The sequence below is a fragment of the Oryctolagus cuniculus genome, chromosome 9 (assembly GCF_964237555.1).
Source record: "Oryctolagus cuniculus chromosome 9, mOryCun1.1, whole genome shotgun sequence".
NCBI classification, from domain to species: domain Eukaryota; kingdom Metazoa; phylum Chordata; class Mammalia; order Lagomorpha; family Leporidae; genus Oryctolagus; species Oryctolagus cuniculus.
Window position 1 is genome coordinate 12,371,122 of NC_091440.1, and position 21,865 is coordinate 12,392,986.

The window sequence follows — 21,865 nt, forward strand, 5'->3', positions numbered from 1 at the left end:
ACGGCAGGACAGTAAATTCTTCTCCTTATTGATAAACCCTAAGCCACCTAGACTTTGTCTGGGACACAGTAATAAATGCTTCTCAATTCTTCCTATTCCCCTTTTGCAAGGGTGTAATTTGACGCTTGTTTTCACCTCTCCCCCAAGCCTGACTGAGAAGGCCGGTAAGCATGATTCCGGGTGTGCGGAGAAAACAGAGTGGAGGCCGAGACACAGAGAGCCTCCAGCCTGGCACACAGAACAAGGGCAGCCTCAAGCCTCCAGAAGCCATAAGTCAGCACTAGGTCCAAATGGCTTCTGCTTAATAGCAGAACCACCTTAGCCCAGGTGGAGTTCTTAGGCATTCTCAAACCAGGCTCTCAAACTCTCATGACATAAAAGCTTAAAATCTCTACCCTGATGTCAATGAGTAAGGGTGAATCAGTGAGCAACCTGTTCTTTGGTGAAGACTTGGTGGCAAAAAGGTATAGCTCTTGGTTTAAAGTTTAGGCTGGCACGGTGGCTCATTTGGCTAATCCTCCACCTGTGGCGCCGGCACCCCAGGTTCTAGTCCCAGTTGGGGCACCAGGTACTAGTCTCGGTTGCTCCTCTTCCAGTCCAGCTCTCTGCTGTGGCCTGGGAGTGCAGTGGAGGATGGCCCAAGTGCTTGGGCCCTGCACCCACATGGAAGACCAGGAGGAAGCACCTTGCTCCCGGCTTCCACCGGCCGTAACAGCCATTAGGGGAGTGAGCCAATGGAAGGAAGACCTTTCTCTCTGTCTCTCTCTCACTGTCTATACTCTCTCTGTCATTCTCTAACTCTGCCAGTCAAAAAAAAAAAAAAAAAAAAAAGTTCAAGCTGGGGCCCACATTTAGCAGGTAAATCCCAGATTCCACATCATAGTATCTGGGTTTGATATTCAGCTGCTGACTCCAGTAAGCTAAAGCAGATCCTGGGAGGCACACATCACTGGGTTCCAGCTACCCACATGAGAGATGTAGATTGAATTCCTGGCTCCCACCAGGCATGTGCGCTCACTCACTCTCTCTCTCTCTCTCTGAACCTACTTCTCAATAAATTAAAATTTAAAATTTAAAAAGCCTTAAGTCTGATGCTTTAGTTTAACTTCTGTAACCCTCAAGTCCAGACCACAACTTTGCTTTTTTTTAAGACTTGTTTTTTATTTATTTGAGTTAGAGAGAGAGAGAGAGAAAGAAACAGAGAGACAGAGAGGGACAGACAGAGAGAGAGAATCTTCCATCTGCTGGTTTACTTCACAAACAGCTGCAACACCCAGGGCTGGGCCAGGGCAAAGCCAGGCACTTGAAGCTTCTTCCGGGTCTCACACATGGGTGCAGGGCTCCAAGCACGTGGACCATCTTCCACGGCTTTCCCAAGCACATTAGCCAGGAACTGTATTGGAAGTGGAGCAGCCAGACTCAAATCAGTGCCAATATGAGATGCAGGCGTCTCACAAGGAGGGTTAAATTTCTAAGCCACAATGCTGGCCCCAGACCACAGCTTTTTACCCAACAGGCTCAGTAAGTATTTGTGAAAACAAAAACAGAAAACCTTCCTCCCATGTAATCCTTACCTTAACATTCATAAGGGGTCCAATTTCAAACACAGGTCTCTAGTCCTCAACAATATTTATGATGTCTGCTCTTAGCTCATCAAGCCAGCAGTCGCTGTAGGCCAAGACCACGTGGTGGCACCCACCAGCTCTGCAAGGAGTCACTCACACCTCACAGCATCAGCCACCCTTATTTGTGTTCTCCCTAAGTGGCTTTGGTTAGACTGTCTATTTTTAACAGTCATATGTGGCTCCCTTTAAAGGTAGGACCACAGTAAGCAGTGGAATGCATGTCCCAACGCTGAGCTGTGGTTTTACCAGCCTTGGCCGTCAGGGCAGGGCAATACAGTTGGACCATTTTTGCTGGGTTGTTAGATTTCTCAGAGAAGGAAACTATGCCAAGACTACCTGTGTGCCTGCCAGCATTCTGAGAAACAAGTGAGGAGCAGGGTATCAGGAAGAAGGGAGTGTCAGCAAATTCAGTATTCCCATGTCCCCTCAGTCTTCTGCCCAACTGTGCAGGCGTTAACTTGCGCACAGACTACTTCACTCTCTAGAGAAGAACTTCATGTTTCCACCAAGACGGCGAGAGAAGCACCCTGCTCTGAAGACTGAAGGAGAGGGTTACACAGAATTTAGGCCAACAGTCTGACATTTAGGAACTCCCCAGGATACTCAGAGCTAAGAATTATTAAGACTTCTGAAGGGTTCTGCAAATTTCATGAGCCACTTCTAAGTTTTCCCCATTGTCAGCTGAGGATTCAACTTTCTCAGGCTGTCAAGTCAGTTAAAAATTCCCTTTCAGCTTTTCATTTTCCAAAATGCTACTTCCTTTCTTCTTCCTTGTGGGTTTCTGTTTTTAACAAAATTCAAACTAATGGGACAGATAATATGTATGTCTGATCTATCATCCTTACCTCAAAATCAGTCATTTTCTGTAGCAGCTTCCACCAAAATGGTAGGTATGATCAAATGTTTTGAATATTTATTTGAAAGAAATACCTGTATTTTTAATACAGGCTGAGAATCCAAAATCTGAAACGCTCAAAATCCAAACCTTTTTGAGTACCAACATGATATTCTACAAGTTAAAAATGCCACGACTGACCTTGTGAGGAGCTGCAGTCAAAACATAGGCACATTAAAATTACCTTGAAGGAATGGGTGCTGAGGCATATCGGAGGAAAGCACTGTGTGACACCTGCATCCACATCAGAGGCCTGACTGAAATCCTAGCTCCTCCATTTCTAATCCAGCTTCCTGCTAATGCACCTGGGAAGGTGGCAGATAATGGCACAACTACTTGGTTCCTGCACCCATGGAGGAGACCTGGGTAGAGTAATTGGTTCCAGGCTTCCACTTGGCTCAGCCTTAGTTATCACAGGCATTTAGGGAATGGAACAGTGAATGGAAGATCTCTGTTTCTCTCTCAGCCTTTTAAATGAATAAATAAATCCTCAAAAAAAAAAAAAAAAATGGAGCTGGCAGATTAAAGCCCTACCCTGCAGTGCAGGCATCCCATATGGGCACCGGTTCAAATCCTGTCTACTCCATTTCCAATCCTGGGAAAGCAGTAAAAGATGGCCCAAGTCCTTGGGCCCCTGCACCACATGGGAGACCTGAAAGAAGTTCCTGGCTCCTGGCTTCAGATCAGTGCAGCTCTGGGCATTGTGGTCATCTGGGGAGTGAGCAAGTGGATGGACGACCTCTCTCTCTCCCCCTCTGCTCTACCTCTATGACTCTTTCAAATAAATGAAATAAATCTTAAAAAAAAAAAAAATGATCTTGAGGGGCCAGCGTTGTGATGTAGTGAGTAAAGCCATTGCCTGTGGCACCGCTGTCCCATGTGGCTCCCTGCTGGTGGCCTGGGAGATACAATAGAGGATGGCCCAAGTGTCTGGCCCCGGCCACACATAGGGGAGATCCAGAGGGAGCTCTTAGCTCCTGGCTTCAGCCTGGCCGAGCCCAGGCCATTGTGACCATTTAGGGAGTGAACTAGCGGATGGAAGAGTGCTTTCTCTCTGACTCTCCATCTCTAACTATGGCTTTCAAATAAATAAATATTTTTTTAATTACCTTGAGGCTATGAGTAAATGGTATATATAAAATATGATTCCTAGGCCTTATCCTAGCAATAACAAATCCAATTTCCAAATGGTATTTGGACATCTGTACTTGGGACAAGTACTCCACGTGATTTTAATATACAATGAGACTGAGACCCACACATCTGGATCTGTGCTATCCAATATGGTGGCCACCAAGCCACATGTGGTTACTCAACTCTCAAAATGCAGCCAGTCTTTTTGTTTAAAAGTAGCTATTATTCAAAACTACAATAAACTGGCATTTTAAATCACACAAAAAAATGCAGCCAGTCTGAACTGAGATGTGCCATAAATATAAAATACATGTTGGATTTCAAAGACTAAGTATAAAAAGAGTCAAAATCTCATTCACCAATATTTCTTAAATACTGACAACATATAATGAGTTAAATAACTAGAATTTTATTTAAGAAATTAATTTTGGGTTTAGATTTGGGTCCCACCTCTAAGATATTCTCTTATGTATATGCAAATATTCAAAAATTCAGAAATAACCTGAAATCTCAAACACTTCCTGAATAAGGGATACTCAACCTGATTTGACAATTGAAGGATATCTGGATTAGGTATAGCACTTCTGAGTCAAGTTCTTCCATATATGAAAGATACAGTGTAAGGTTTTCTAAATTCTAGTTCATAGAGTCTAAAGATGATCTCACTGTGTATTACTTGTATATGACTTTCTCACTTTCTAGAAACTTTACAAAGTTTTTGTCCTTAATAAGTCTAGGATCTATGTTTCCTTTTCACAAACTGTCTGAAACTCAGTGATTCTTTCCAATAATACTTCAAAGCTTTCATCAGAACAGTGAAAAAATTAAATTCTCCTATTTTCTCTTTTTTTGTCTTTCCTTTATTTGTTTATTTTTCTTTTCATGCCGCTCTCATTATTCATTGGCTCTTTGCTTCATATCTCCTCTTATTTCCCGCCTGATTTTTCTCTTTATCTTCTTGCTATGTATTTTGAAATACTTCTTCCACTTTCTTTCAAACCAAATTTGATTCTTAGCAGTGACTATCCTGTCTTACACTTTGACCACCCAAATGTTCTGTTTCTAAAAATATCATAGTTTCATGTACTTGGACGTCCCTTTCTTTCTCCAAATTAGGGAAATTTTCTATACTAATTCCACTCAACAACAACAAAACAAACAATCCAATTAAGAAATGGGCAAAGGACTTGAACAAGCATTTCTCAAAAGAGCAAATTCAAATGGTCCACATACACATGAAAAAAATGCTCAGGCTCACTAACCATCAGGGAAATACAAATCAAAACCATAAAGACACTTCCCCTCACCCCAGTCAGAATGGCTCGTAGACAAATCAACAAACAATAAATGCTGGTGAGGATGTAGGGGAAAAGGTACCCTAACCCACTGCAGGTGGGGATGTAAACTGGTACAGCCATTGTGGAAGACAGTATGGAGATACCTCAAAAATCTGAAAATAGATCCACCATATGACTCAGCCATCCCACTCCTGGAAATTTACCCAAACAAAATGAAATCAAAGATCAAAGAGTTATCTGTACTCCCATGTTCATTACAGCTCAATTCACAATAACTAAGATACGGACTCAATCCAGATATCCATCAACTAATGAATGAATAAAGAAATTATGGTCTATATACACTATGGAATACTACTCAGTGGTAAAAGAAAAAAATAAATCTTATATTTGGCAATAAAATAGCTGCAACTGGATATCATTATACTTAATGAAATAAGCCAGCCCAAAAAGACAGATGCCATAAGTTTTCCCTGATCTGTGGTAACTATTAAGAGTACCTAAAATGTGATGCATTGGAGTGTAATTGACATTTTGAGATGTGATGATCATTTATAGCCCTAGTCTCAACTGTTGGGGAACAATGTTTTTTTCTTCATATTATCTGTTGAACTCTTTATATAATGATGGGTTAACCTTATGAACATAAGGTAAACTGAAAATAGATCTTAGTAAAAATTAAGAATGGGAATAGGAGAAAGAGGAGGAAGAAGGGTAGGAAGGTAGGCAGGAGGAAGGGTATGGTGGCAAGTATCACTATGTTCCTAAATCTGTATATACGAAATATATGAAACTTGTATAATTCAAATAAAATTTAAAAAAAGACATAAAGCTCAGAAAAATTAAACAACTTGCTTAACATCATATGGTTATTAAGCAGAGAAAGAAGCATTTGAATTCAGGTCTTCTATTATCAAGTCAAGAACTAATCATTCAGGAGTGTATTATATTTCTGATGTAAAGAAAATACTTTTTTTTTTTTTTTTTTTTTTTTTTTACAGGCAGAGTGGACAGTGAGAGAGAGAGACAGAGAGAAAGGTCTTCCTTTTGCCATTGGTTCACCCTCCAATGGCCACCGCGGCTGGCGCGCTGCACTGATCCAAAGCCAGGAGCCAGGTGCTTCTCCTGGTCTCCCATGGGGTGCAGGGCCCAAGCACTTGGGCCATCTTCCTCTACACTCCCGGGCCACAACAGAGAGCTGGACCGGAAGAGGGGCAACCAGGACAGAATCTGGCGCCCCGACTGGGACTAGAACCTGGTGTGCCGGCGCTGCAGGGCGGAGGATTAGCCTATTGAGCCACGGTGCCGGCCAAGAAAATACATTTAAACATATATTTCTGCACATGACACACTGCTGCATGCTTATTCTGAAATATAGAAAAGGGATATATATGGGGTTTTTCCAACACTAACATGTACTGAACTCTAAATTCTACAACCAAAATGCATTGACAATAAAAACATCCAACTCAAACTATTTAAAAAAAATCACAGATTTAGTTAAGTCTTCGTCCTCTAACTTAATATCCCTAAGTGTTCTTACTATTTCTCAGTACGCATAATCATCTGTCTCCCACATCAACAATTCCAAACCTGAGCATCACTTGTCAGGAATCTTCTGTCTTCCTTTACGGGTAGTACTTCTTTTTCGATGAAGGGCTCTGTTTGATCTCAATCCTCAAGTCAAGGGCTGGTGTTGTGGAAGAGCAGGTTAAGCTGCACTTGCTACCCCAGCATCCCATATCGGAGCACAGATTCCAGTGTCCGCTGTTCTCTTTCTGATCTCGCTCCTTGCTAATGTATCCTGGGAAAGCAGTGGAAGATGGCTCAAATATCTGAGTTCCTGCCTCCATGTGGGTAGGAGACCTAGAGGGAGTTCTAGGCACCTGGCTTCAGCCTAGCCCAGCCCAAGCTATTATGGCCATTTGAGGAATAAACCAGTGGAAGGGATCTCTTTCTGTCAGTCTGTCTTTCAAATAAATAAATATTTCTTTAATAAGAAATACTCAGGTCAAAGCTGGGAAATGTTGAACCAAAGGGAGCATGGAAGCAAGAAAAACGTCCTCGAGTGTATGTAGCATCTGCCAGTCTCCCTGTAGTGAGTGCTTTCTTTGTGGCTGAATTCAAATGGCCAACACACATCAGAGAGGAAGGCTTAGGAAGACATGGACACAGAGTTCGCACAAGTTAGCATGGTAGCTGCAACACTACCGGACAGGCATTTCAGTAATCTAAAACACTACCCCTCCTTGAAGTCAGTGTTGAATTCCTAAATCAGAATTTTTTTTTCTGCTCTCAAGACACTATGCTTATACCTTCACTTAGCACCTGTTTTATTCTGCCATGTAGTTAGTTCTTTACATGTCTATTTCTCTCATGACGTTAGCTCTTTTTTTTTTTTTTTTTTTGACAGGCAGAGTGGACAGTGAGAGAGAGAGACAGAGAGAAAGGTCTTCCTTTTGCCGTTGGTTCACCCTCCAATGGCTGCCGCGGCCGGCGCGCTGCGGCCGGCGCACCGCGCCAGATCCGATGGCAGGAGCCAGGAGCCAGGTGCTTTTCCTGGTCTCCCATGGGGTGCAGGGCCCAAGCACCTGGGCCATCCTCCACTGCACTCCCTGGCCACAGCAGAGAGCTGGCCTGGAAAAGGGGCAACCGGGACAGAATCCGGCGCCCCAACCGGGACTAGAACCCGGTGTGCCGGCGCCGCTAGGCGGAGGATTAGCCTAGTGAGCCGCAGCGCCGGCAACGTTAGCTCTTTAATGACAGGGAAAGTCCACCTTTGATTTCCTTCCAGAGCCCCTACCAAATTATTTGTTGAATAATAGTTGATGACTAAGTTCAATCTTAATATAACAGTATCACATTTTAAAGTATAGAAACAGTTGTTAAATTCTGAAGTAAAAAGAATTATTGAATACTTTCTGTGTTGAATCAATTGGCTTAAAAATATGTAACTCTTCAGAAGAAAAAGATAATTCTGGTCATTTCTTTTGTTGGAGCTTGAGATTGAAGTGAGGTAAGGTAGGAGAGAAATAAGCCCAAAGTGATCATTCCAAGTCATCTGAAATGGTGGTTCTTAAAATATCTGCTTCATTTTCTGTTTATTTCAGGAGCAAGATGTCTTCTCGCTCATTTTCTATTTATTTTTCAAAATCAAAGCAAAACAGCATTTCAACAGTGGAGTCTAAAAAGGTGACAAAAAGATCAATTTCTTGTGTATTCTATTTTTATATTTTAGACACAATAATTGTGAAGTCCACATCTAAAAATCTTTAGTAAAACTGTCCTACAAATAAATTTGGTACCATAAACATTTATAACACGAAATTTTAAAGCAGTCATAAAAACAGGCACTTGCCTGTGAATACCCAGGCTAGCTGGACAGATGGGAAGCAGATGGGTAATCCCAGAGGGGCAAAATGACCTGGCCTCAAACATACTGGGAAGATCCTGGATTAACTTCAGTTGTCACTTCACGCTGTCTCTTCTGGACACATATACCAGTAGTCAAAGACAATAGTTTAATGTATCTGAGACTTGCTCTGGGCAAAAGCTGAGGGAGGAGGAACAATCATCTGAAGAACAGAAGACAGTAGCCATTCGGAGAAGAATAACAGGAAAACAAAGATGACGGAATCAAGTAAGAGGCTGACACTAAGATTAAACACAAGTGTGTACTTTCAAAATCCTTACAGGTCATACGACAACATACATACTACCTCAACTGAAATTTTTATGGCTGATGCACAACTCAAACTGGAGTTGAAAATTCTAGGCTGCTTTCCAAGTTTTATTACTTCACTGGCCATTTAGCCTTACCCATCTCCTGAGCTTTAGTTTTCTCACATGGAAAATGAAGGATGAAATTAATATTTTGCTAAAGGCCCTATGACTTTATGACAAAGAAATTATGTTCTTATCTGGTATAAACATAAGAAACAATATTATGGTGTCCGTACTGGTAACTGCTTATTAAAAAGAAATGTCGTGTTTAATATATCACAAAATTTGCAATAGATAGATTTAATATACAATTTTGTTTCAACATCTTATCGAAAGATGTTGAAAACATTCTCTGTTGTTGTTAGCTGTGCGTACAGTCACTAAACCGAACCAGGAATGTCAAGTGCCCCGTTTTCTTCCACTAGGGGATATTTTACCATATGTACACATACACAGACACTTACAAAGGCATGTATACAAATACCACATATGCAAAAAATATATTTGTTCAAATGGTTCCTTGAGGTATTTCTCTATCTGCCTACTGTTTCCTATCACATCACCCTCACAAACAAAATCATGCAGAAGTCTAGAGTCCACTTCACAATGTGCTATAACTTTTCATTTAAATTTTGGAAATACAAGAAGTAAAAATGTTAGAAATATTTACAGATAATTACAAACATGTATAAAGTAATCCTTTCTCACAAATACTATGATAAGATTCTTAATTCTAAAAGTATCTACTTACTGCTTATTATGTTTTGTTACTAGAGATACAACAACAACAACAAAAACAATGACCTCAATGGTTTCTGGAGAGATATTAATGAAAAATATAAAAAGGCAATCATATTAAGGACCTATTTTATTTTATACTTTTTCAAATTTAAAAGTTTAAGAAAATCTTCAGTTTGTTCCAAGATCCCTTGGCACAAGTGATAAAACCCCATAACACTAAGTTTTGAAAGAACATTGATGGGGCCAGGATTGTGGTGCAGAGGGGTAAGCTACTGCTTGGGATGCTGGCATGCCATCTGAACATCAGTCTGAGCCCCAGCTGCTTCACTTCTGATTCTGCCCCCTGCTAATGTGCCAGGGAAGCCAGCAGAAGGCGGCCCACACAGCCCAACTATTTCAGTCATTGCCACCTATCTGGAAAACCTGGATGGATCTCCTGGCTCCTAACTTCAGCATGGTCCGGTCCTGGCCATTGCAGCCATTTGGGGAGTAAATCAGTGGATGGAAGATCTCTCTCTGTCTCTCGCTCACTCTGCCTTTCATATAAATCAATAAACAAATATTTAAAGCAAAAGAAAAAAAAAGCCAACATCCAAACTGATTATCTCTCATTAATCTTAAAACTGTAAAATAAAAACTGCTTTATAAGAACACTCAACAGCTCAAGTATGTGAAACTGATCCACACCTACAAAGAGTGAGATCCTACATGATTATGCAAGTCAGTTTACATAGTAAAACACGATAAAGGGATAAAGAGGATACTTAAAATTCATGAGAGAGAATCTAACTTTCATACATCCCTAAGTTCATTGGAAATGTATGTCAAGGCTTCTGGCTTTGATGTAAATACTGTATTCCGTAAGTTTCAGGAAATTCCTGTCAGCTGCCATCACATGTTAACCACGTTTCCAGCGCCTGCTGCAGGGTTTCCTGTGTCTCACTGGATGAGACTGTTCTTACTTCCTGCACACACTGACAACTCTTCAGTGCTAAGCCTCACATCCCACACTTCATTTTTCAGAGTAAGAACCATCATCTTGAGAATCTTCATTCTTGTAACAGGACTAGCATCTGGTTTTCTGAATTTTCAGTGCCATTTGCCATAAAGATTCACACAGACACATACATACACACACACACACAGAGTATCACTTGAGTTCCCACATATTCCCACAGTAGGGAGTAAAAACCTGATTTGATTTTCAGACATCAGTTAGTCATGTAAGCTAACAATCTGCCTGCAAGTTTTACTGCAAAACACTAGACTCACAGAGCAATCTACACAAAATCGTAAATTATGACATTCATGAGTCACTCACAAACACATAAAATAAAAAATGTCCATAATTTAGGATTCTCAAAATATGTTATTAGAGCAAGTATATGAGCCAAATCCCTTTAACATATACATTATCAAAAATATAAAATTAGCAAGCTTAAAATACTAAAATATTTCAATGCATACTAACCTTTAAAGCCATCAGGGTACACATCAGAGAGAAACTTAGTGTTGATGTCTCCTTTAACAAAGCGTGAATTGATAATCACCTCTCGAAGTAAGGCAATATTATGTGCAACACCTAAGAACAAAATGGTATCAATTGAATTGGACAGCAATGAATCAGTTAAAAATTTAATTCTAACAACTGGGAGAAATATAGCTATATACGGTGTGTGCTATAACTTAAGAAGAAAACCATTCAACATCACTTACCTTCCTGACTTCAAGTAAGCAAAGAGCACTTTCCAGCATGAGGTCAACCTCTTACCTTGGGTAAACTAGTTACCATTCCAAAAGTTTACCCTCCTCATCTGGAAACTGGTAACAATCACAGACCCTATTATGCCTAACTGTCATAAGGTATAAATTGGATATTTAATGCAATGCCTGGAACCCAAAAGGCCCATGATTATCCTTTTATATATAAGGAGAGGGGAAACTTTTTTCTGCCAAAGGTCATTTGGATATTTATAACATCATTTATGTGCCAAACAAAATGATCAACTTTGGGGCTGGCGCTGTGGTGCAGCAGGTAAAGCTGCCGCCTGCAGTGCTGGCATCCCATATGGGCGCTGACTCGAGTTCTGGCTGCTGCACTTCCAATCCAGCTCTCTGCTATGGCCTGGGAAAGCCGTAGAAGATAGCCCAAGTCCTTGGGCCCCTGCACCCACATGGGAAGACCCAGAAGAAGCTCCTAGCTCCTGAATTCGGATTGGCACAGCTCTGGCCATTATGGTCATCTGAGTGAACCAGTGCATGGAAGTGTCTCTCTTTCTCTCTCTCTCTCTTCCCCTCTCTCTCTCTGTCCCTTTCTGCCTTTCTGTAACTCTGCCTTTCAAACAAATAAATAAATCTCTAAAAAATTATTAACTTAAAAATCAGCTTGCTCTAAATTCATTGAACTTCGAATGCTGCCTGTAGTTGCTGTGGCAGGGCCAGACCAAATGATTTAACAGACCTTGCCTTATATGGAAATGAACATAGGGCACAAGACAAAATATAATTGAATAAACATCAGAAAGGCATTATACCACATCCTAAGTCCTAGGTATCTAACTCCCAGTTCCATGCTGTGTGATGGAGCTCCACAAATCTACACTGACTGTTGTTTCTATCCTATAAGGCAAACTTTGGCCCACAGGCCAAATCCAGCCCATCTATTCTTGTAAATAAAGTTTTATTTGAACACAGTCCTCATCATTTCCTCATATACGGCTGTTTTCCTGGTATTACAGTAGAGTCAACCAGTTGTGACAGAGACCACTTGGTACACAAAATCTAAAACATCTACTAACGGACTCTTGACATAAAAAAGTTTACCAGCATCTTTTGAGGTTTTAACAGGATGATATTCTAAGCAAATTAATCTGTATCTCCCCACATTTAGTCTATACCTATTGTTCTGCAGTAATTAGATAGCAAGGGGAGGAAAAGTGAGAACAGAAAATAAAATAGCAGACTTGGGGAAACTTTCAGTAGCCAGTTACAGAATAAGAAAACTTCAAATAAAAAAAGGGACCTTAAAAATAAGAGATTTATGGTCCAGGAAGAATGAACAACTTAGCTAGACTTTAAGTTATAAATTATAAGAGTAATAAATACTAACAGTGGTTTTCCCCAAAGGGAACTATGGCTTAGAGATTGAATAAGACAAAATTCCTTTCTGCCATATTCTTCATGCATTTTGAAACTCCCATCATGAATGCACTATCTCTTCAGAACAAGTTGTTGAATTTTTAAAAATTACAATAACATACCTAAAAATTCTTTAATACAGAATTATACTGTGACAGACTGCTGGGTTCCCCAAGACACGCTTTTCATTTCGTCATGCTCCACAGTAAGAGTTTTATTTGAGCCGAAGACCACTCAGACACACACCTGATTTTTTCATCTAGCCTTACAGCTAGGCCCAGCAAACTCATTCCTAGACAAGAGAAGGTAACTTAAACTGATGTGTTCAACTGCTGCCTCACTTATGAAACACTGCTTACACGAACATCCTATCATTGGCAATGCAAATTAAGTGGAGCAACAAGTGGGGTGTGTGTGTGTGTGTGTGTGTGTGTATCTTTGATCTCAGAAGTTTGGTTGGTACACCATCAGCATGGACCAGCAAATTTATTTAGAGCTAAATAAATTTCAACCTTACTCATGCTGTATTAGAAATCTTTGTTACAGTAGGTTACCCTGTACTGTAATGTCTGTACATGGGAAAGAAGAGCTTAATGCTTTGATGTAACTTCCTATCTTTAGCCTAATCAATATTAACAGCTTAGGGGGCTGGCAGGTCTAGCTGCCACCTGCAGAGCCAGCATCCCATATGGGTGCCGGTTTGAGTCTTGGCTGCTCCACTTCCAATCCAGCTCTCTGCTAATGCAAATGGGAAAGTAGAGAGGATACCCCAAGTGCTTGGGACCTCGCACCCACATGAGAGATCTGGAAGACGCTCCTGGCTCCTCACACCCGGCCCAGCTCCAGCCATTGCAGTCATTTGGGGAGTGAACCAGTGGATGGAAGATCTCTCTCTGTCTCTAACTCTGCCTTTAAAATAATATATATATTTTATATATATTTATATATATATATAAGCAGCTTAGTACATCCTTCCAGGCATTTTTCTATGTATCTCTTTATAATTATATCACATTAGCAACCACATGAAAAATTCTGATCACCTTTATTATTCAAATATACTATGTGTCTAAACTGCTTAAAAGTCTATTCTCAATCTATCCAAACTATGTCAATGTTGCGAGCTTATGGGGAGTGAACCAGCAGATGGGAGATCTATGTCTCTTTGCCTTTAAACAAACAGATAAAATTTCCAAACTCAAATATTAATGCTATTCCCTTAGCTACACAAGTTTTTCATGGAAAAAGTTACCATGACCTAACAAATATCTTTTATAGCACATATCCATAAAAAAGGCACAGCTATTGCAACCCTGCTCTACACACACATCCAATTGCTGAGCTCATATCCAAAACTAATGTTTCTAAGGGATTTCACACATCAGTATGCTTATGAGGAAAAAAATGAATTGTTAAGAAACTGGCATTTACCTATATTATAGGTGGTACTTGTATAGATGAAAATGAAGAGCAATGGAAGGCAATATGATAGCAGGCTAAAAACTAGGTAGGCACGAACTTAAAAGACTCCCCAAAGTGAGCTCAGGCTGTAAAGGGGGAATTAATCCCCTGATCCTGTTTTGTAAATACACCAAATTAAAACACTGTTGAAGAAAAGGAATCTGGTATGTGAGAGGGGTACATCTGCACAGGAAATGACAATTGTGTTCCAGGAAGAGGGAAGCAATGGTGACCTACAGAGATGTTTCTGAACAGAGAAAGACCCAAAGATGGGTGGTAGTTAAGGCTTAGATAATACTGGGAGGAACTTCGAGTATTTAAGAATTCTCACTAGTGTAAAAAGCAAATAGTTCCCAGCAGGTGTTTCTGTGAAGAGGACACCCAGGCAGAGTTTGAGTAAAGGAGAAAGCCGTGTGAGAAGCAGCTGAAACGTCCAACAGGGGCACGCAGGGTCTGCCGGCCATGCCAAGACCCTGCTTTCCCTCGGGAGTAAGCACAGCGGCAGCAGCACAGAGCTAAGGAGAGTCAAGCATTCCAGGAATCATTCCAGCTGATACATGGACAAAGGCTGGAGAGAGGTAGGAGTGAAGATGGGAAAATCCCCGAGCTGACACTGCAGGAAAGAGACTTCCTGGAAAATGGGCAAGGCATGCTCCAAGCGAGGCAGGTGAGAGCAGACACAGAGAAGAGCAGCTGACCTCGAAAGATGTTCCAAGGAAGACAGGAATTGGTGATTGTGTTGCTGTCAAGAACGGGCAGAGATAGGAGTTAAGCCTAATGGTCAAATTTTAAGCTCTGCCACCACGTGGGGACAAGGAACAGGTCAACTACAAAAATGTGATTCATCTGAGATATCTTTGAGATGACCAACTGATGATATCTGAATGATTAAAATTTAGATGACCAGGATCATTAGAATGCATACATCAGAAGACAGGCATTTGTTAATCATGGGGGTAGACATCCACATGAAGCATCCAAACAGTATGAGAAACAGAGAAAGGCAAGACAAAACCAGCAACGTGCTAACGATTCCTATATTATAATAACTCAAGTTTTAGGAAAAATAAGATCCTAAGTGAGGGACTAGAAAGGAAAGAAGAAAAGCAAGGAGTAGCAGCAATTTAATTGCCAAAGAATTTGTTGTTGTTTTGGGGGGTGGGGGATAGGCAGAGTGGACAGTGAGAGAGAGAGAAAGGTCTTCCTTTTTCCTTTGGTTCACCCTCCAATGGCCGCTGCAGCCGGCACACTGCGCTGATCCAAAGCCAGGAGCCAGGTGCTTCCTCCTGGTCTCCCATGCGGGTGCAGGGCCCAAGCACTTGGGCCATCCTCCACTGCACTCCTGGGCCACAGCAGAGAGCTAGACTGGAAGAGGAGCAACCGGGACAGAATCCGGCGCCCTGACTGGGACTAGAACCCGGTGTGCCGGCGCCGCAGGTGGAGGATTAGCCTATTGAGCCATGGCGCCGGCCAAGAATTTGTTCTTATGTACAAATTAGCAACTCAGAATGTTTCAACTTAAAAACATTTTTGCAAAATGGTAGATAGGTTTGCAAGGCAGTCATCTCTTAGGATTCTTGCCCTTTCCTTCTGCAGTTAAAAAATACTGTACACTTACATACTTAATATTTCATGTTTAACTTTACCACTTTTCCTGTTATGGTCTAGTGTGAGCGTAAATTTTTTAGCTCTGTGTTTGATCTTGTGTGTGGCCAGTACCAACATAGTTGGAACCAGACCCTGATTTCAGCAAAATACAACACAGCTCTCAGAAACAGCTAATGATAAGTTGAGCAAAAATAATATTATTTTCTGACACCCAGTGATCAATTTGTGACTGACAACATAAAAAAATTTTAAAAGACATACAGTTTTACAAGAAAATGATACATTTTTTTTCCCATTCAAAGTTGAAAAAGAGGTATTGATTTTAGAAAATGTAACTCAGAGGAATTATAAGCAAACATTATTTGATATCTTCAATATAAAAGGAACCATTCAAGCACACAAATGAAGCATGGTGTTTAAAAAATCTACTTAAATGGTAAATACATCATGAAAATGAAAATTTTATCTCACTAAGTGATACTTTAAAAAATTAGAAACATAGAAGTGTTTTTCCCTTTAATGTTCTCTAAATAAAAATATATATTACTACACAAAATCAAATTATTACTCTTCTCTCCTAAGGATTATATGCTGAAACAATGGCAAATGAGAAAGCAGTATCTAGGTGCATTCACTGACTGTTCCAGAAAACCACTGTACATTAATTCTAGCACTAAAACAGCACAATATTCAGAAAACTATTTGGGACCTAAAATTTCATAAGATCAGAGATGGGAAAAGTCGTTGAACTATTAAAAATTATTCTACATATTTTGAAAGTTACCATTTGTATTTAATTTGCTTTCTTTCCACATCCCAAGAAAGACAATGCTGTTTGAACAGATCTTGTCTAAACAGTAGGTGGACAGAAGAGGTATTCTTCGAGACTTAGTTTACAACTTCAACAGTATTATTAATCACATACTCATAAAAATTATGACTGGGAGTCTGAGAGCGGGAATTGAGGATGACCTCTGCCAGAGTTCAGCAGGTCCCATCTGTATGGGGAAATCACGACGGGGCCACAGCGGAGGCCCCCAGCAGCAGCCTGCCCCTGGCTGCCTGCTGGTTCCCAAACACGGGCCAGACATGAGCTGCACACGCTGCCAGGATCAAACAGAGGCAAAAAGCCACTGCTTATTTCATGGAGACTTAGAAATCAACTTTAACCAAATTACATGTCTGCTCTAAAGTTCCTCTATGTCAACAAAAGCTCACCACCAGCTCAGGATAAAAACATTCATATTTGAACAAGTAAGCGGTACCAACAAAACAGTAAATTGTCCTTCCTTTTCTAGCCTTCATAAGACAATTTTTTAAAAACTCATCTACCCTTCAGAGTCATCCAGATGAATGATACATAAGTCAAGTCCAGGACAGCATCTGTTTTTGTTCCTGACGCTGCCGGCTCTGGTGCACCGGCAGCAGGAGGGGCTGCAGCCAGGAGGGAACAACGACTTCTCATCCCTATTTTCTGAACCTTATTTTGGAATAACTTCGGAATACAAGAAAATTTCCAAAATCTGCTATGGAAAATTACTTCTAGAGTCTCTGCATATGAACATCTTACCACATTTATTTACTGTATCACTAATCTTGTCTATTTATGCAACCACGCATGTAATTTTCCCTCTTAAATATTCAAGGATAAGCTGCAGAGAAGATGCCATTTTACCTCTAAATACTTCAGCACGCATTTCCAGAAAGGAAGGTAAGTCTTTTCTGTAATCCTAGTACCACAGTCAGAATCAGAGTGCAATGACACAACAACATCAGTGCTCAACCTGCACACCTCACGCAGATTTCACCAACTGTCCCACTCATGACTTTCCCTACGTGTTTTGTGGTTTAGGATCCAGTCCAGGATCCCACGTGGCATTTAGTTCTCATGGGTCTTCAGTTGCCTTTGATCTAGGGAAACTGCTCAACTTTTGTGTTTGACCTGATGTTTCTGAAGAGTAGACACCATTTATTTTGTAGAATGTCTTTCCATTTGGTTTGCCTGATGTTTCTTCTTGATTATTTTTCAGATTATATATGTTTGGCAAGAATGACACAGAAATTCTCAGAGCATCATAGCAAGAGACATACAATGCGGACTTATTCCACTACCAGTGAGGTTAGTCTTGATCATGTGGTTAAATGCAAGTTTACTACATTGTCAGGGCACTACTTCCACATTGTGATTAGTAAGTATTTCATGGGCAGACATTATGAAGCCATGCAAACACTTTCTTCTCAAATTTTCACCACTACTCCCAGCAACCACTGATGATTCTTAATAATTTAGTGTTTGCCAAACTAAATTTATTACTTTGAAATCTACATTAAGAAAGACTGTGCCTTCTCCCACATTTATCTGACCTACCTATTTATGTCAGCACTAACTCAAGGGCTCTTATTTCATTCCACAGATTACGAACCATTGCAAGCACTGTTTATTATGTGGCTAAGTTTCCTCAGACTTGGCCAATGGGAGCCCCTCCTAGCTGGCCCCTATGTCTTTTTGTCATTTTCTGAGCGCCTGCTTGCTTGCTTATGTGAGATGCCTCAGATTCACCTTGTATTCCTCCTGAATACAAGGGACATTCTATCACAGAGCTCTGGTTCCAGGTAGTCCTTCCAGAGGAAAGGACATTGACAAGGCACAGTACAGCCACCTGACAACAAATAACTATCTTCCCAGAATGCCAATAGTGAACATATGCGCTATTTACACATTCTCAGTCTATGTTAAAACCCACACATTCATAACTGATACCTCCAATTTTTTTTTTAAAGAGCTATCTTATTTATTTGAAAGACGGAATTAGAGAGAGAGGTAGAGACAGAGAGAGAGGTCTTCCAACTGCTGGTTCACTCCCCAGAAGACTATAATGGCCAGAGCTGCGCCAACCTGAAGCCAGGAGCTTCCTCGGGGTCTCCCATGCAAGTCCTTGGGCCATCTTCTGTTATCCCAGCCCATAGCAGAGAGCTGGATAGGAAGAGGAGCAGCCGGGACTAGAACCGGTACCCATATGGGATTCTGGCGCTTCAGGCCAGGGCTTTAATTTTTAAATTTTTAATTGATACCTCCAATTTCAACCCAACACCACGGGATTCATTCTACCCCTCTTCATCCCCACTGTCTGTAACTGTCTTTTCTGACAGGTAAAAACTTGGCTGCCACCATATAAAACACATATACTTATTTCCACAATCCCAGAATATGCATAGACTAGTTTGAGAACTGCTAACACATAAAGGATGAAAAGCAAACCTACTAACTAGAAATTAATGCCTGTTTATACATTCCTTAACTTGAGAATTTATATAGTTTATTTTTTGAAAGATATATTTATTTATTTCAAAGTCAGAGTTACACAGAGAGAGGAGATGCAGAGAGACAGAGAGAGGTCTTCCATCCAATGGTTCACTCCCCAATTGGCTGCAACGGCCGGAGCTGCACCAATCTGAAGCCAGGAGCCAGGAGTTTCTTCCGGGTCTTCCACATGGGTGCACTAGAACCAGCACCCATATGGGATGCTGGCACTTCAGGCCAGGGCGTTAACCGGCTGTGCCATAGCGCTGGCCCCGAGAATTTATATAGTTAAAACACTTTACGGCCAGTGCCGCAGCTCACTCGGCTAATCCTCCACCTAGCGGCGCTGGCACACCGGGTTCTAGTCCCGGTCGGGGCGCCAGATTCTGTCCCAGTTGCCCCTCTTCCAGGCCAGCTCTCTGCTGTGGCCCCAGAGTGCAGTGGAGGATGGCCCAAGTGCTTGGGCCCTGCACCCCATGGGAGACCAGGAGAAGTACCTGGCTCCTGCCTTCGGATCAGCGCGGTGCGCCGGCCACAGCGCGCCGGCCACGGCGGCCATTGGAGGGTGAACCAACGGCAAAGGAAGACCTTTCTCTCTGTCTCTCTCTCTCACTGTCCACTCTGTCAAAAAAAAAAAAAAAAACAAAAACAAAAACAAAACTTTACTTGGGTCATTTTTTTCTTCCTAATTATATTTATCAGCTGAAATACGTTTCTGTTTGTATGCCATTTTGAGTCTGTCCTCACAAATGGTGATGATTTTATTTATTTATTCAGAAATATTAACTCTGGAGCCGGTGCTGTGGCATAGGTAGGTAAAGCGGCTGCCTACAGTACTGGCATTCCATATGGGCACCAGTTCAAGTCCTGGCTGCTCCACTTCTAATCTAACTCTCTACTAATGTGCCTGGGAAAGCAGAGGATGGCGCAAAAGCTTGGGCCCCTGCACCCAGGTGGGAGACCCAGAAGAAGCTCCTGGCTCCTGGCTCCGGCCTGCTCTAGCCCCAGCCATTACATTCATCTGGGCAGTAGATCAGTGGATGAAATCTCTCTCTCTCCCCTTCCCCATTTCTCTTTGCCTCTCTGTAACTCTGCCTTCCACATAAATAAATCTTTTTTAAAAAAGAAATATTAGCCGGCGCCATGGCTCAATAGGCTAATCCTCCACCTTGCGGCGCCGGCACACCGGGTTCTAGTCCCGGTCGGGGCGCCGGATTCTGTCCCGGTTGCCCCTCTTCCAGGCCAGCTCTCTGCTATGGCCAGGGAGTGCAGTGGAGGATGGCCCAGGTGCTTGGGCCCTGCACCCCATGGGAGACCAGGAAAAGCACCTGGATCCTGGGTCCTGCCAAGATCAGCGCGGTGAGCCGGCTGCAGCGGCGGCCATTGGAGGGTGAACCAACGGCAAAGGAAGACCTTTCTCTCTCTGTCTCTCTCACTGTCCACTCTGCCTGTCAAAAAAAAAAAAAAAAAAAAAAAATATTAACATGCCTCTAAAAGTCAGAATTATACAAAAATGTATAATCAAAGAGTTCACTCCCCTTCATCCCATTCATCTTGTTTTCTGTCTGCCACCCATTTCCCCCACATCCCCTCTCTATCTTATGCAGGGAAACCATCTTAGTAGCTCTGAACGTGTGCATCTGTGTTTCCACAAATACGCAGATACATCCAATATCGCCTTTTCTCCCTTATCATCCACTAGCATGTATTTTCCCCTTTCCTTTAATAAGAAAAATGCTACCTTTATTTTGGTATATAACTCACCTTGATATCAACATTTCTCAACTTCCCTTGCAGATAGGGGTATCCATATGACTAAATGCCGATAATACGGGAACAGAAATAGAGCCTGATCTTTCTCAGTTATACCTGAAGTCCCCTGCCACTTCCTGCTTAAAACTCAAGATGGACACAAAAGGAAGCCATCTGCGGCTGTGTATTCAACGGTGAATACAAGAGTCACCCTACCAGTTCACTTTGTTTTTTAAGATTTATTTATTTATGGCCAGCGCCGTGGCTCAATAGGCTAATCCTCCGTCTTGTGGTGCCGGCACACCAGGTTCTAGTCCCAGCAGGGGCACCGGATTCTGTCCCAGTTGCCCCTCTTCCAGGCCAGCTCTCTGCTGTGGCTAGGGATTGCAGTGGAGGATGGCCCAAGTGCTTGGGCCCTGCACTGGCATGGGAGACCAGGAGAAGCACCTGGCTCCTGGCTTCGGATCAGTGTGGTGCGCTGGCCGCCATGGCTGGCGCACGGCGGCCATTAGAGGGTGAATCAACGGCAAAGGAAGACCTTTCTCTCTCTCTCTCTCTCTCTCTCTCTCTCACTGTCCACTCTACCTGTCAAAAAAAAAATTTTATTTATTTATTTATTTGGAAGAGTTACAGAGAGAGAGAGACAGACAGATATTCCATATGCTGGTTCACTCCCCAGTCAGGGGAGTCAGGGTTGAGCCAGGCCAAAGCTAGGATGCATAATCATAATCTTCAAGGGTTTTCCAACATGAGTGGCAGGAGCCACTCGGAGCATCCTCTACTGCTTTCCGAGGCCATTAGCAGAGTGCTGGATTGGAACTGGAGCTACAGGGACACAAAGCGGTAGCTTTACCTGCTACGTTACAACACACCCCCTCCACTGGCAGTTCTCAACAACCTCCTTTATATAAAATGACACAAAAGAAAAAAGTAAACTAAATCTAAGTTATCATTTTGTTTAATTTTCCTGGTTCCAAGTGCTCAGTGTACAGCCTAACTGAAGAGTCCTCAGGTGGGGAGATGATGGTTCTTTCCAGGAAATGAAAAAAGTGGTGACTTCAGACAAAAGGCATGAGAGAAACTGGCAAAAATTACTCTGCAGAACCCAAGATGGGCTGTGTAGGCCATGTAAAGGAAATGGGAAGACACAGAAGGGTTTTAAGCAGAGAAGTGATTGTGACATGGTAAT

General features: G+C 41.9%; 1 protein-coding gene across 16 annotated transcripts in view; it reads right to left on the reverse strand.

Moving 5' to 3' along the window:
* The window catches only part of PCCA (propionyl-CoA carboxylase subunit alpha), a 438,870-nt gene that overhangs the window by 190,173 nt on the left and 226,832 nt on the right, over window positions 1-21,865 (reverse strand). For all 16 annotated transcript variants that reach the window (XM_070048637.1, XM_051850469.2, XM_008260152.4 and 13 more), the window contains one exon: window positions 10,888-10,998. In XM_070048637.1, the coding sequence (XP_069904738.1) occupies window positions 10,888-10,998 (111 nt within the window). The remainder of the gene's footprint in view (window positions 1-10,887; window positions 10,999-21,865) is intronic.